At 39.4% G+C, this 14,690-nt stretch overlaps 1 protein-coding gene across 1 annotated transcript; it reads right to left on the bottom strand.

The window, feature by feature from the left end:
- Window positions 1-188: 188 nt before the first annotated feature.
- LOC122653961 (F-box/LRR-repeat protein 3-like) lies at window positions 189-8,363 on the bottom strand. Its single transcript, XM_043847924.1, has 8 exons — window positions 7,627-8,363; window positions 6,480-6,605; window positions 5,168-5,272; window positions 4,681-5,074; window positions 4,474-4,603; window positions 986-1,280; window positions 644-895; window positions 189-497 (listed from the first exon to the last, which is right to left on the bottom strand). The coding sequence occupies exons 1-8, from the start codon at window positions 8,269-8,271 to the stop codon at window positions 480-482; spliced, it is 1,965 nt and encodes a 654-aa protein (XP_043703859.1). The 5' UTR covers window positions 8,272-8,363; the 3' UTR covers window positions 189-479.
- Between the last annotated feature and the right edge of the window lie 6,327 nt (window positions 8,364-14,690).

Raw genomic sequence — 14,690 nt, 5'->3', positions numbered from 1 at the left:
TTGATAACAGGTGAAATTTGGACTCTAAACTGACTTATCACATGGAAGATATGAAGTTGAAAATACATACAAAATAAATTAGACAATTGGCAAATCCACTAGGAAGTCTATCCTACGAATAATTTGAATGGGCCACGTGATCCCTCTACGTGGGTTAAAAATGGGGGTATTCGTTCTGATTGTTTCTCTACTCCACGGATGAAGGAAAACTTAATCCTAAAATTAGACAGAAGGCAACTTTCCTTCTTGGTAAAATCTTTTCTCAGATTCTTGAGATGATAACCAGCTGTTGAAAGGACCACCATGGCAAATAAAATGAAGCCAGCCGTCCACAATTTTGAATGAAGAGGGAATATAACCCAAAGAGACACCTTACAAACTTGCTTTATATGTACAGCTTGGGACCAACTCCCTTTAAGGAGTTCCTATCCTTCCCACGCCAAAACTCCTCAGACCACTTCTGCCAGCAGTTTTCATCCCTACTCATCTTCTTCACACTGCCAAGCACACATGGCTCAACTCAGTACCAGTTAAGGTTCCACATAAGAACATTGTGTGTGTGTGCGAGAAAGAGAGAGAGAGTTTCTAGAAGGTGGAGGCAAAGGGGGTTTGTTGGGCTTGTAATGGAGAAGCAAACATTTACCTGGAATGGCTTATCCCTCCATTGGAAATCACAACCACGGGCTTCAATGTGTTTGAGAAAAGGTTTGGAGAGCAAGGGTCTGAAGGATGCGTGGAGCTTCACTTTTGTTAGCCCACCACATGCCAGTAGTGCTGCTGCCAAGCCATTTGTAGTCAAACCCCTTAGGTACAAGATGGTCATGCTCTGCAAACAACTGATGCTGGCTACTGCTAAAAGTCCAACATCCGTTATGGAACAATATGAAAAGTTTATCTGCAAAGCATCATGAATTACCATGGTCAATGGTTAAAGTTTAGTACCAACATCATGTGATCAAGGTAACAGAAGTTAATTGGAAATTACCACTCTGAGGTTTTTGGAAAAGTGAGCTAGAGGAAGCATTCCCGCATCATCAATATTGTAGCACTTCTTTATGTCTAGCTTTTTCAGTTGCTTACAGCCCACGGCAATGGCTGAAAGACCCAATGATGAAATACGAAGGCATCCTCGAATTTCAAGCGTATTTAACCTTACACATTTTGACAATGATCTTAAGGAATGATCGGTTATATCTTTACAATAGGCTATGTTAATAATCTCCAGCCTAGAGCAACCAGAAGCAATTGCTGCAATGCCTAAATCAGTTACTCCCAGAGACCTGAACAAAAGAAATATGATGGGGTTATTTAGGAACAGAATTTTGTGGCAATACATGAGTTGAACTAGTGTGATGCTTAAAAGATGAGAAGCTAGTGCGATGCCTAAAAGAGAAGGAACAGCAGCGACGGAGAGACCATCCAACCCAAACATCGCAAAGGAAATGAACTATAAACTATTGAACAAGATCAGCAATTTTAGAACACTTCCCATAACATACTGATGGTAAATAGAGCACACCATATAGGAGATCTAGATCTCAGAAGTATATATAGTCATGGCAAGGACATTGAAAAGTAAGACACAAAATGCACTAGCTCCAGTAAAAGTTCGGTATCAAATTGTTCATTGTCCAATGCTGACCATGGAAAGCAATTCTTGCAAAACATAACATGAAGACTTCTAAGTTAGATGCCAACACCTATCATCACTTCAGAGACTTTTTTTTTTTTCTTTCCCATACTAGTATCCTGAAGTAAAAGTGAGAGAAAGCCATGGACACAAAAGGAATAGGTTTTGCCAACACTTCTCATAGTAATGACATATGACTGACTGTGCATAACGGATAAGGGTGACCATTCATATTCAATACAGTGTTCTAAAAGGGCAATGAAGGCCCAATGTAAGACTAGGTTACTAGTCCCAAAAACCCACAAAATAAAAAAATTGGAATAAACTCAGAATTAGTAACTTAGGGTTTCAAACCAAACCAGCCATGTGATGGTGATCAAACTTGGATCGAGTGTAGAGGTTGGTAAGAGAATCCTTGGCTCCAAATCTCATCCAATAGTGATGATTGGATGTTGAGATATAAGAGAAACACCAAATTAGAAGGTTATGGAAAACCCCCAAAACAATGTTGATCTTGGACTCCAATGATAACCGAGTGTAGGCCTTGATGGTAATGGGTTTGCCTGCAAGTTTGGTTCAATCTTGATGGGCAGAAGTGGATATAGAGGGTGGAGAATGAAAATAGAAGGTTTGTGAATATGGAGGTTCCAGCCTGTGGAATGGAGTGGGGATGAGGATCAAGTGGAGGGAATGAAAGGGGGATGATGTGCTTCAAAACCCAGCAGGGTTTGTTGATGGAATAGAGTGGGGGTGAGGATCGAGTGGAGGGAATGAAAGGGGGATGATGTGCTTCAAAACCCAGCAGGTTTTGTTGATGGAATGGGTGGGGAGTTATGAAATTAGAAGCTTGCAGCCAAAGGGGTTTTGCAGGGGTGCAGCAACAGCTTCAATCAGAGGATCAATTAGCAGCAGCAACAGTTGAGGTGGAGGATGTCTTCAGCCTTTGGGTGGTGATCTTCAGTAGCAGCAAGAGTCACAGGCAGAAGCAGGTACTCAAACAGGGAGGAGGAAGAAGAAATAAAGAGAAAGGATAATGGGATTTGGCTCTCCCAGCCATTCTCCTAGCAGCCCTTCAAGTCATGCTCATACTTGATAAAAGGAAACTATTTGCAGCAAGCAAATTTTCATTCAACAATAAATCGCGCGGGAGGCATTAACAGCCTTTACAATATAAAGAGGGCTATACTTGCACCTCAAGTAAGAAGAGAAATAGAAACTACTCTAATTAACTAGGACTGAAATAAAATAGAAACATAATAAAATCTTCACTCCTCCAAGGTGATAGCTGAAATCGTCATGTGTCCCCACCAAGGGTAATATCGGCCAGCAATTGAAGCCCCAAAATATGTCAATAAAGATTGGCAATAATGCCCCCACAATCTAGGTTTGAGAGACCCAGCAACTCCCAGCCCTATTGGGCTGGCCCAACACAAAGTTGGTTGACACTATGGCTCATTGGGTTGGTCCACCAATTGGTGAAGTGACCCAGCCCTTCTCCCACGAGTTCCTTTAGTGTATTTCTTGCCAAACAGCTTGGCATCTGCATCAAGGCCCTAAGGCTTACCTCGAGCTGAGGCTTAAAGAAAGCACCGGAGGCACAGCCATAGTTCTAAAACTCGTCTCGACTCAGCGAGATCTCGGCGAGTTTCTCGGTTTTCTGAGAAACCGAGACGAGATGGTATACGGTACATAAAAGTGCAATATCTCGCCGAGATCTCCGATCTCGGGTCGAGATCTCGGGTTAACCCATGGAAATGACCCTTCTACTATGTATTTACTTACCTAACTCGACAGAATTCGACATATCTTGGCGAGATCTCGGATCTCGGGTTGACCCATGGAAATGACCCATCTACTATGTATTTACTTACCTAACTCGACAGAACTCTTATATGCTTGCTGTGGAGCACTATATGCAACATTACAACAATACTATGTCATGGGAAGACTATGTGACACTAGCGGGGACTGAATACTTGATTCAAAGTCATTTTATGTGATGATAGTTGTAACACTATTAAACAGTTTGATGTATCACTTTAACATTTCTAATTCTTATTTAAGTTGTTTAGCTATTAATTCAGTGTTTTGCCTGCTTTTTATTACTAAATTATGTGTAGAGTAGGGAATTTTAGTACGTCATCGCCTACCAACCTATGGTAGAATTGAAACTCATATTTGGACTTTGTTTTTGCAAAATCTGATAGTGTCATTGTGTTTAAATGGCCTAAAATAGGCTAAATACCAAGTTTCAGACCCAACCTAGGTCTAAAACCCACCAAGTTGAGGCTTCCAGTCAAAAAAAAAGAAAATGCACTGACTCGGCGAGATCTCGACTCGACTCGGTTTTTCCAAGGGCCGAGTTGGTACCAAGACCCGAGTTTTAGTACCTTGGGCACAGCCTCATAAGCTCAATCCCCAAACTATGAGGTTCAAAACATATCCAAGGGCATGTATTTTTGTCTTGTTACAGGTTTAAGACAACAGTATCCTCTTTTCTTAGACTAAGAAGTAAAAACATTTATTATTTAAATTGCTAGCACATGTATATATTTTTAGATCTATTCCATGTTAAGAATTTTTCAGTTGAAGGCTTTTGGAACCACCAGTAGTGGAATGTGATTATCTCAATATGAAGGTTGAATCACTTGTGTGCTTCTAGTTTATAGACCATCCTTTTCTCAATTTTCTGGACATATCTCTTGTTTTATATTAGAAAATGCACAATTATGAAGATCAAGAATGAAATGTTGGGGCATATAAACCACGCACCTGTAGATTTCTTCGAGCAATAAACTAGAAATAATATGGAGACAAAAATTAGATGGCAAAAATTCACAAACCTGTACAAATCGAGTTCTTTAAGTTTTGGACAAGACATGCCAACACGAGTAAGTCCCTCATCGGTAATGTTTGGGCAAATCCCTATTTTTAAACTACAGAGATTTGAACACCTTGAGATGGAATTTAGACCTGCAAATATGAATAATATGAATTGGTCATATTCATCACTTATTAAGCTACAAGTAAAGGTAGGTTCTAACACATACCTTCATCATCAATTCTGTTGTCTGTCACATCTAGTGCCTCCAATAAAGGGCAATGCTGTCCAATCAAAACAAAGGCTTCCTTTGAAACAAAGCTACAAGATTCCATCCTGAGGGAAGTGAGAGAGGTGCATGAAGTTGTGATGCTGGAAATGAAGGCACAAGTTATCTGGCGGCAGCACGTTATGTCCAGCTTCCTCAACTCTTTGTGTTTTGTCACGATGGAAGATAGACCTTCATCTGTCACTCCTAAGCACCTACTTAAGCTCAATTCACTCAGTGAGATGCAAGAATCTCCAATGGCTTTTAGCCCATCAGTAGTGACTAGGCAACCATCAAATTTGATGGACTGCAATTTTGAGAACTTTTGCAAGGTTCCAGCCAGAGCAAGCGTAACCTGAAGAAAACAAAAACACCGGTTCTAAATAATGAGCCATCAGAGACACGATTCAGATATTAGGAGAAATCAGCAGAAGATCTGCAGACTTACAGGAGAGCCATATGCTAAGATAAGTTGACGCAGACTTCCGGCTCCATTTGTTAGGGAAAACAAACCTTCATGTGTCACATTTTGACAGCATGACATGTTGAGTGTCTGTTGCAATCAGAATAAAGGGAATTCTATCAACATGAATGAATCGGTAAACAGAGACAGGATATAACGTTTCTCTTGAGCAAATATAACTCTCTGTAGCTCCCCTTTAGTGGGCCATTTCATTTGTATACTGATGATTAAACATTGTGCAGGCTAACAATATAATCCCATGCATGTATCCACCATTGATGGTATACAGTATGAGACTGATATATACCACACCAATCTGTGTTTTTCTTTTCTTGGGTATCAGTTCATGCTATATACTACATACTACATATTAGTGATATGCGTGGTTTCGAAACATTTAAGAGCACCATCCACTTTCTTCCATGATCCATCAACAGGTAGAAGAAAATCTTATGTATATCAGCTCACGGTTAAATATGGATTCAGCTGGAGATCAGAAAGCTGGATAACAGTTTGAATTAACCAAGAATATGTTATACTGTACCAATGATCCAGCTGTCTCATTAGCATAGTTAGAAATTGATAGGTTTATGACTTAACCTTTCTAGAAACTTTTTGAATCTTAGATACAGTATTGCGTATGAGTTATGGCCTACATATATATTTCCCAAGAAGCATGAAAATTGCAAATAACTGCTATGCATCTGCTTTCGTTAATTTACTTTTAACATTCAGATATTATAACCATCCTATAGTTGAATGCTCTCGAAAGCCTGTATTAAGACGCCTCATCGTCCAGTCGTCCACATATGAGATCACTGACTTGGTAATAACTGTTATTACATATGCTATATCTAGTCAGTTATTGAGAAAGGCTGTAAACAGGTTGAACTCAGAGCAGACCACAGTGGATCCATATTGAATTCCGTTTTCTAATCAGATTATCCAAAATCCAATTAATTGTCAGAGATGAATCTACACCATGCAATTCATGTAAAGGGTCCAACAATTGATCAAGTTAAGTTATAATTCCTTACAGAGTATCACGCATATATGTCCACATTATATCTTTAAATAATAAAAATGTATGTATCATATCATAATATAATATTATTTTATTTTGCCTTAAGTGGGGTGGAACAAGGTATATTTGCATCGAGTCTGGCCATTATATGAATCTGCCATAATCAGGCCGGATCTTAATTGGACTGGATTATATGAATAGATCTTTTGTCTTAATATGAGAAAGGTAGATGTATAACAGAGAAGCCAAAATAAATTCACTAGTTACAAGTACCTGTAGTGAGGTACATCCTTGTTTGAGGGTTGCAAGGTCAGCATCATCAATACCAAGGCATCCCATAAGAACCAAATCTTTAAGCTTTTGTAGTTTCAAGATAGAGGGAAGGCATTTTTTTGTGATCTGCACAATATAACAACATTATGATTCAACCTGACAAATGCTTTCTTTGAAGCAGAAAAAAAAGGAAGAAAGAAGATAAACAAGATTTTTTTTTCTCACTTGGTAAAACAAACAGTTTAACCCTAGTGACTCAGTAAGCATAATGCAATGTCAGAGAACAGGTTAAAGAACAAGGGATCAAGAATTTCCTGTTACCTAAATAAAAGGCCAATTCTATTGATTCCACAAGTTCAACTATGTTTCAAATCTAAATTTAGCTCATAACTTAATCAATGAATTTGGTGCAGACACAGTTCTAACAAAGTCCTGACCCACACACAGGAGACTCGGGAAAAAAATTAAAATAGAATGAAAATAAAGTGTTCATAAAACACTTCTTTGCAGACACATCTGTTTTATTCCCAGTCTATTCAGGTCTATCAGAGTAACCCTGTTTCAAGTTTTAACTTTCAAAAAGCAGGTCTTCAGATGTACAACTAAATTAAAGAGGTTAAGCAACCATAATACATATTCACTTGTGTAAAAGATTCCATGCACTACTTACAACTCACTCTGCCTTTCAGACAAATTATTTCTTCAACTAAACACTATTTGGCCATTTCAACACAACACATAAGATTATTTAGTAAAAGTTACACCAAGAAATTAAAATCGATTCACATATGTAAATACTAACCACAACTAAGGATAGTGATCATACACAAGCATCCATCCAACTCCAGGTATGACCCTAGCAAGCAACCCATTTGATCTTAGTAAAGACAAAGCTACAGGAATCACATCAAGCTAAAAAGATATTCCAGCGGAAAGAAAAAGAAAATGCATTAAGGATCAACATAATTTACCATATGTGAAATAAATTAAACATCAAATCAAGTTGGAACCTTAAACTCGCATAGAAGAAGATAGGGACTCCTCAGTCCTCAAAAATGGCGCATCAAAGAATCTGAAAAGGTAGGGAAACATATTTTCCTTCCCCCAATAAAAATCAAAGAAGAAAGGAAATTTGATGAAGAATTACCGGAACGTAAGAGAGATCCAGACTACAGATGTCCTTGCATTTGATGGCAAGCAAACCCACCCCCAAATCAGTAACACCCAAACACCACTTCAAGCTGATCAATTTCAGCAACTTGCATCCAACAGCAATACATCCAATCCCCAAATCAGAAATCAATTTACACCTCGCCAACCACAACTTCTCCAAATTCCGCGCCTCAGCTATCGAAGCAGCGGCAAAGTCCGTGAGCTCAGTACCGTTAGACAGGTCGAGCTCGACCAAAGACGAACAATTTAAAACCAAATTGGAAAGCCCAACATGGGAGAAACACTTGGAGCTTGAGAGATCAATGGAACGCAAAGACGAGTTACAGACCGAAGAGATGAGGATAAGTGAGTTGTCGATAATCCGAGGGCAAAGCGTGAGATCGAGATGCGTAACAGACGGATATCGTTCAAGGATTGTGGTGAGTAGCTCAGAACGGAGAGGCTTCAGAGTCTTCCGGTGTCGAGCTTCGGCGGTGTAAAAGGATTTGCAGACCAGAGAGAATGATTTCTTGTCGAGAGGGTTTTCATCGAGGAAGTCGAGAATCAAAAAGAGAATTTCTTCAGTAAGGATTTCAAAAGGGTTGAAGCCCAAACCTTCCATGTATCTGGGAGTTTTCATAACTACCAAATCCAAGCTCTTTTCTCTGTTTCTTTTGATATTATCTCGAGAACGATAGAACTTCCGATTAAGATTCGTTGTTGGGTTGATGATTCTTGCAGAGACTGAGTAGGAATCCATAATAGGATCTTGGGAAGGCAATGTGGGGTGGGAAAGGAGATGAAGCTTTTGGAATGCATCTGAGAATCCATTATAAGTAATAACTTTTAAACTTAAAAAAAAAAACAGATAAGAGCATTTGCAGTTCTGGTTTCAGTTATTGGTTCTAGCGAGGAAGTTAGCACCCAAGGCAGAAAGCACTAAAGATGTTGTTGTTTATGTGATGGGGACCTTTCTTTATTCATTATTTTGTATTAATTTTCTTTCCTAATGGATTGACGAAATGACCCCTCAAGTTTTCCAGAATTTTTCTATAGTGAGAAATCTGAGCTAACCGGTTGCACGCCTAGCGTGGCTTCCATGCCGAGACACAGAATCCACCCTGTCGTCTAGAAATGATAGCCTTGCCCCCATGTTAAAGTCAGAAATCCCATGTTTGCAAGACGGTCATTTTGAGGTGGCAGGATGATTTTTGTGTCTAGGCGTAGGAGCCACGCTAGATGAACAATCGATTAGTGTTAATAAAGACCATTTACAACCGATTAGCATTAATAAAGACCATGGTTCGAGTAATTAGAATCGGTTTCGATCCAATTCTAATAATGTGAATCGTGATTATGCATTGTTGACTATGATAGGAAGAATCTTCCATGTGATCTTACAATTTCGAATTTTCAATCACAACCTTGAAGGTGTGTCGATGCATAATGATAGGATAGAGTTTTCCTCCACCCACGGTGAATGGAATCTCATTCACCATGGGGATGGGAGAGGACTAGAAAAGGCATCAGGAGGGTATTATGGAAACATACTAAAATCCTAATCCTAATAGGATTTGTGAACCCTAGGATGGTGGATGAACCATAATCATACATGGAGGAGGAAAACATTCTCCATAATGATATATGAGAATATATCAAATTGATTTGAAATTCTGGTCATAACCCAATTTAGACCCAATAATTAAGGTCGTGCAAGAATAGATTCTTCATATATTCTCTTATTTTATTTAGAGGAGAAAGATTGATGTTTAGTCACATTGCCCCTATGCCCAATCACAGGACCACATAAAATTACCATCTCATCCCTATAAAATAAAATTTTTCATTAATTTTAATGCTCTTATACATGTGCATGAGTTATGTGACCAGACAACAATCTTATTTATTTATTTTTGGTAGAAAGATGCATACTTTATTGAGTTAAGATGTATTACACACGGACGGAGTTGAGCTTAACCCCAATATCCATGGATCAGAATTTGGCCAAATTGTTGTACATCTAACCAACAGAGCCTTCCTTACTAGAGAGTCAGCAACACTGTTTATCTCTCTTGGAACATAAGAAAAAGTACATGAAATATAGTAAGATGACAAGTGAACAATATCCTCCACTATAGGTTTAATTTCCAATGGTGGGTGGCAGTTTGTTTGCACAAGATAAGTGATCAAGTCCTTGTGATCAGATTCCACCTCTAAACGTTCAAAACCTTCAGAAATCCCTTCCAACAAAGCCGATAGAACAGCAATAGCCTCACCCACAAGAACTATAGGAAAAGCAAACGGCATTGAGACAACAAATAGTGGCATGCCAGTAGAATCTCTAAAAATAAAACCAATCCCACCCTTACAGTCCTTTTGGCAAAAACTGGCATCACAATTCACCTTGAACATGGTTACACGGTGGAGGTGACCACTGAGATCTAGTTGGCATTACTACCAATCAAAGTAGTAGCAAAAGACATCACATTACCATAAAATTCCTGATAACTTTTAGTTTCAAAACGGATAACATCCTCTGGGCTCCAAGTTTGTTTACCAAATATAAAATCACAACGAGCAATCCATATATACCATAGAATAAATGAACATAGTGAAGATAGAGCCTTACTCCGTTCCTTCCCAAGACTTGCAAAAGATTTCCAAGCCAACAGAAAATAGGAAATATGAGATGTCTTTGTTGGAATAGAAGCATACCCCAAATCAATACCAAACCAGACGGCCTTTGCAAAATTACAGTCAAGTAAAATGTGAGTAATGGTTTTAGTACCACCACACTGCCCACATAAAGGATTAATATGACAATGTCGTCTTGCCAAAGCATCACCTGGCGCAACACCATCAACACAAAAACGCCATAAAAAATGTTGGATCTTACAAATAGTTTTGCAAGACCAAATAGTCCTCCAAACAGAATCAGGAACATCGTGTCTAGATGAAGATGAAGATGTAGAGGCACGCTGTTGCAACAAATTATCCCTATCATTGATTAGAAGATAATAAGCATTTTTTCACGGTGAAAATACCATTCCTTGAAGCAATCCACACTTGCCTATCTTCCCTTGGAAAAAAGGCGAAGATTAACTTGCATAATCTTCAACACATCATCTTGCCATTTATTTATTTATTTTATTTGGATTTTTATTCTTTCATTGGTCTCAAATATGAAAATTTTGGACAAATTATGGGTATCAATCAAATAGTAAGCCCAAAGAATTGCATAACCTAGATTAGTAAGTAGAGGGCAATATAGTCATTTAAGAAGGGAAAGTGGTACCTTCTCGTACGGAGGACACCGAACGAGAAAGGGTAGTTTGGGAAGTGGATAAAATGGAGGGGAGGTCGTTTTCTGATCCACAAAGACAAGTCACGTTAGAATTAGAAAAACGGTTGGGAATTTGAAAAGAGAGAAACAGAAGCAGCAGAAGCGAGGGGGACTCATTTGGTGAAGATAGCATCTGAGGACGTAACACCTATCGTCAAACTTATGTGAGGAAGTACAGATTCCAGTGCAGGTAGTACTACGATCTCTCTCTCTCTCTCTCTCTCTCTATTTTATTTGACAAAAACCTTGAATTTCTACACCAATAAAAGTGGTGGGGGATCGCTCAGGTGGGTTATAGGTGACATATAAATTGAAAGGAAAAGTTTGATTAATTTAAAAATTCAATCAAAATTCCATAAAAGTATAGATTATGAAAAAAATAATATTTAGAGTAATTTAAGAATAAATTTGTTTATGTATGAAAATATAAAATTCTTTTCAATATTTTAAATTTGGAAGAGAATACCTTGGCAAAGAGGAAAAAAAATAGTAGATGGATATTGATATATAAATGGAGAGGTCATATCATGACTAATGAGAGGGGAGGGAGAAACTCTCCGGCTCAGCTACCCACATGGGGACAGGTAGGGACAGATCTGACCTCATCATGGGGTATGGATCCTACACCCTAGAGGCGGGTCTCATACCCCCATAGAGGGTTCAGATCTGTCCCCACCCATCTCCATGTGGGTAGCAAATCTGAACTCGAAACTACGAGGGGGCATATACATGGTTTTAGTGCACGGTATCGGAATAGGTATCGGTAGGACTGCAACAAGGTCTGGTTAGGCCGGGCTTTATAGAACCCTAACCCAACCCTAAGTCCCCTTAGCTAGGCCCAGGCCCGACCAGATCCTGGCTCAGGGCTAAAATAATCCAACCCTAACCTGCCCTCAGGGTCGGGTCGGGCTGAGCTTGATTGGCCCTGATCATGGGGAAGGGGAAAGAAATGCATGGGCTGGAATGGGCCGGGGAGAACATTATCAATTTTTTACATAAAATAACATTATAATAAAAATATTATATACTTATTGTTTTCATATATAATATATTATATAAAAAAATGTGGATGACATTTAAAATTTATAATGTATATATTATATCAATATATATTTTATAGCATGACTTAAATTAGGGTCAGGCCGGGCTGGGCCGGGCCAAGCTTAGCCCGAAGCCTAAACCATGACTAGACCCGACCCTAACTCAGGGCCATAAATTTCCAGCCCTGACCCGCCCTCAGGGCCAAATATCTCAGCCCAGGCCCTGTTCGGGCTCAGGGCGGGCCAAGGCGGGTTCGGGCCGATAGGGTCAAACTTGCACCCCTAGGTATTGGTATCCTGCAAAATCGATATGATACCAAAATAGTATCGGACTGGATTCGAACAAAATTACCCCTGAATCTCATAAAAAAATGAGTTTTCTGACCATTTTACCCCTTTGTCCGTACTATGCTATCGGTACAGTATCGGCATGGTATGACTAGCAAAACTGGTGCCTGCTTTTTTCCCTTAGATTTTTTAGGGAGAAAGTTTCCTCTGACGCCCATGTGTAGTTTTACACCAATGGGTGTCGCAGATTTTGAAGCATCAATGAAGGGTTTCTTTAATGAAGGACAGAGTGTTTGAGGCCCGTAGTTTTGTGAGGGGGTGCAAAGGAATCACACGTTGAGGAATTCGTATATAGGGAATATTACAGGATTACTTACTTTTGAGTTTTACTTTACAAAACTAACCAGACTTAACAAAATTATACAACACTGAGTTTATGTTTACAAAACTATCCATAATAGTGTTTCTCCCTCCCTTACTTATATTTTTTGACATTTTTACCCCTAATCGTACCCCTGCCTTCCCGTCCATTACCTTCCACCCCTCCCTTTCCTCCCCTGCAAGTCTACAACTCCACCCCACCCCCCGCACGGCCTTACCGGATTCACCAATGAGAGCTAGATTTTCATATTTGTTCTTAACGAGAAGACGTAACTTCACCACGACCAAGCTTTTGATAGCAATGGATGGATACAGGAGACCTTCAGTACCTGCCTTCACAATTGGTTCAAGATGTTTTGGAGGTGATGGAAGGCAAGCTAACCTCTGAAACTCTGTTACGATTGGAATAACTCACCCTCATAAACCGATCTACAAGAGGAGGGAACCTAATATTAAATATACCCACACCCAAGCCCTTACGGGACCGAACCCTACTTCAGGATTCTGCCCGATGGCAGGTAGCCCTTTCCTAGCGACTCACACTTTGGCACCAAGTCACCCCTCCCAAGTAACCAACCGCCAAGGACAGGTCAATGAAAGCACCAATGTTATGATTGGAAGAACTGACCCTCATAAACGGTCTACAAGGGAAAAGAACCCAATATTATATATTCCCACACCCAAGTTCTTATGGGACTGATGTGGGACTATTGTACATAACATTCTCTCTGGAAATGTCACTAATTCAGCTGGAGAAATTGCTCCAAGCTTACAATTGGTTGAAGAGATCAGATTCGGGAGCAAAGAGGGGTAGGGGCGGGTGGAGTAGGATTGCAGGAAGAAGAAGAAGAACAACAAGAAGAAGGGGGTAGGGACGTGTGGGTGGCAGGAAGAAGAAGAAGAATGGGGGTAGGGGGTGGGTTGGGTTGCAGTAGCTGATGGGCGTCATCCTCTTCAAACCCATTCATTCTCATTGTTGGAATCTCATCCGCTAGGGTTCTGAATAATCCTGGTCACTGATAGGGTTCTTGATTAAAACCCAATCGTATCTCAGCTTGAAACCATGGTTCTCTTGGTCGATTCACTGATCCACAGACATAGGTTTGCAATTTCGTTTGTTCTATCTCTTCTTACATTCTCGAACCTTACGTAGCTTTCCTTGCCAACTTCTTCAAAAATTTTGTAATGGAAAAGCTATGTCGTTGTACATAGATTTACTGAAAGTTAAACTTTAAAGGTATCTTGAAATTTAAATAAAATAAATATTTCCCTGGTTTTAAGCCAGAATCTAAGAGCACCTTGCAATTGACAAAAATCAGTGACCCATGTCTGGTCTAATATGGTTAGAGACTATGCAACTTGAGAAAAGCTTAGAAATTCACCATCTGTTTCAACTGAGGGATTCCCTTAATTCAACGTTTGATTGAGTTCAAATTGAACTTGTCTACAGAAAGAACCATGATTGGAGAAGAGGAGATGGGGGTAAAACAATAAAAAATAAAAAAAAAAAAGGTCTTTAATTGAGGGAGGAGCACTGTATTAGGTAGTTTTGTAAACTTAAATCCAAAAACAATGTATTTTTGTTAAGTGAAACAATGAGTTGTTAATTTTTTTTTGAGTAAATTATTTTGACCTCCCTTAACCTTTCTGATAAATATGCAAACCTCCCCTGCATTTCTAACAATTATTCTAACCTCCCCTACTTTTCAAACTTCATTGCACTTAACCCTAGTCCGTTAACGGTGTTAGTAAAAAACCAGCTATGACCAATATACCCTTATAAACGACCAAAACTTGGTCTTTTTTTCATTAATTACACCATTTCAAATGAGCAAAGGAGAGGAGAGAGGGGTTGAAAAACAAGAGACGTCTGCAACTTCACATTCGATCGACGACTGGAACTTCACCTCCAATGAATATCTCTCCCTTCCACTACCTGCTGCTACTCTCATTCTAGCAAAACTTCAACCCATCTAGGTGAACATCACTCCCTACTTCAAATTTGCA

This window comes from Telopea speciosissima, chromosome 3 (assembly GCF_018873765.1).
Source record: "Telopea speciosissima isolate NSW1024214 ecotype Mountain lineage chromosome 3, Tspe_v1, whole genome shotgun sequence".
Taxonomy (NCBI): domain Eukaryota; kingdom Viridiplantae; phylum Streptophyta; class Magnoliopsida; order Proteales; family Proteaceae; genus Telopea; species Telopea speciosissima.
The sequence above is the reverse complement of the archived record's forward strand: the minus strand, read 5'-3'. Positions and strand labels throughout refer to the sequence as shown.

Excerpts from the sequence above, each read along its gene's own strand:
- LOC122653961 (XM_043847924.1), bottom strand. The coding sequence starts at position 8,271 with ATGAAAACTCCCAGATACATGGAAGGTTTGGGCTTCAACCCTTTTGAA. Across the intron at positions 4,604-4,680 it reads CAACAGAATTGATGATGAAG|GTCTAAATTCCATCTCAAGG; the intron begins GTATGTGTTAGA and ends TCATATTTGCAG. Across the intron at positions 1,281-4,473 it reads AAAGAACTCGATTTGTACAG|GTCTCTGGGAGTAACTGATT; the intron begins GTTTGTGAATTT and ends TCTTTTGTTCAG.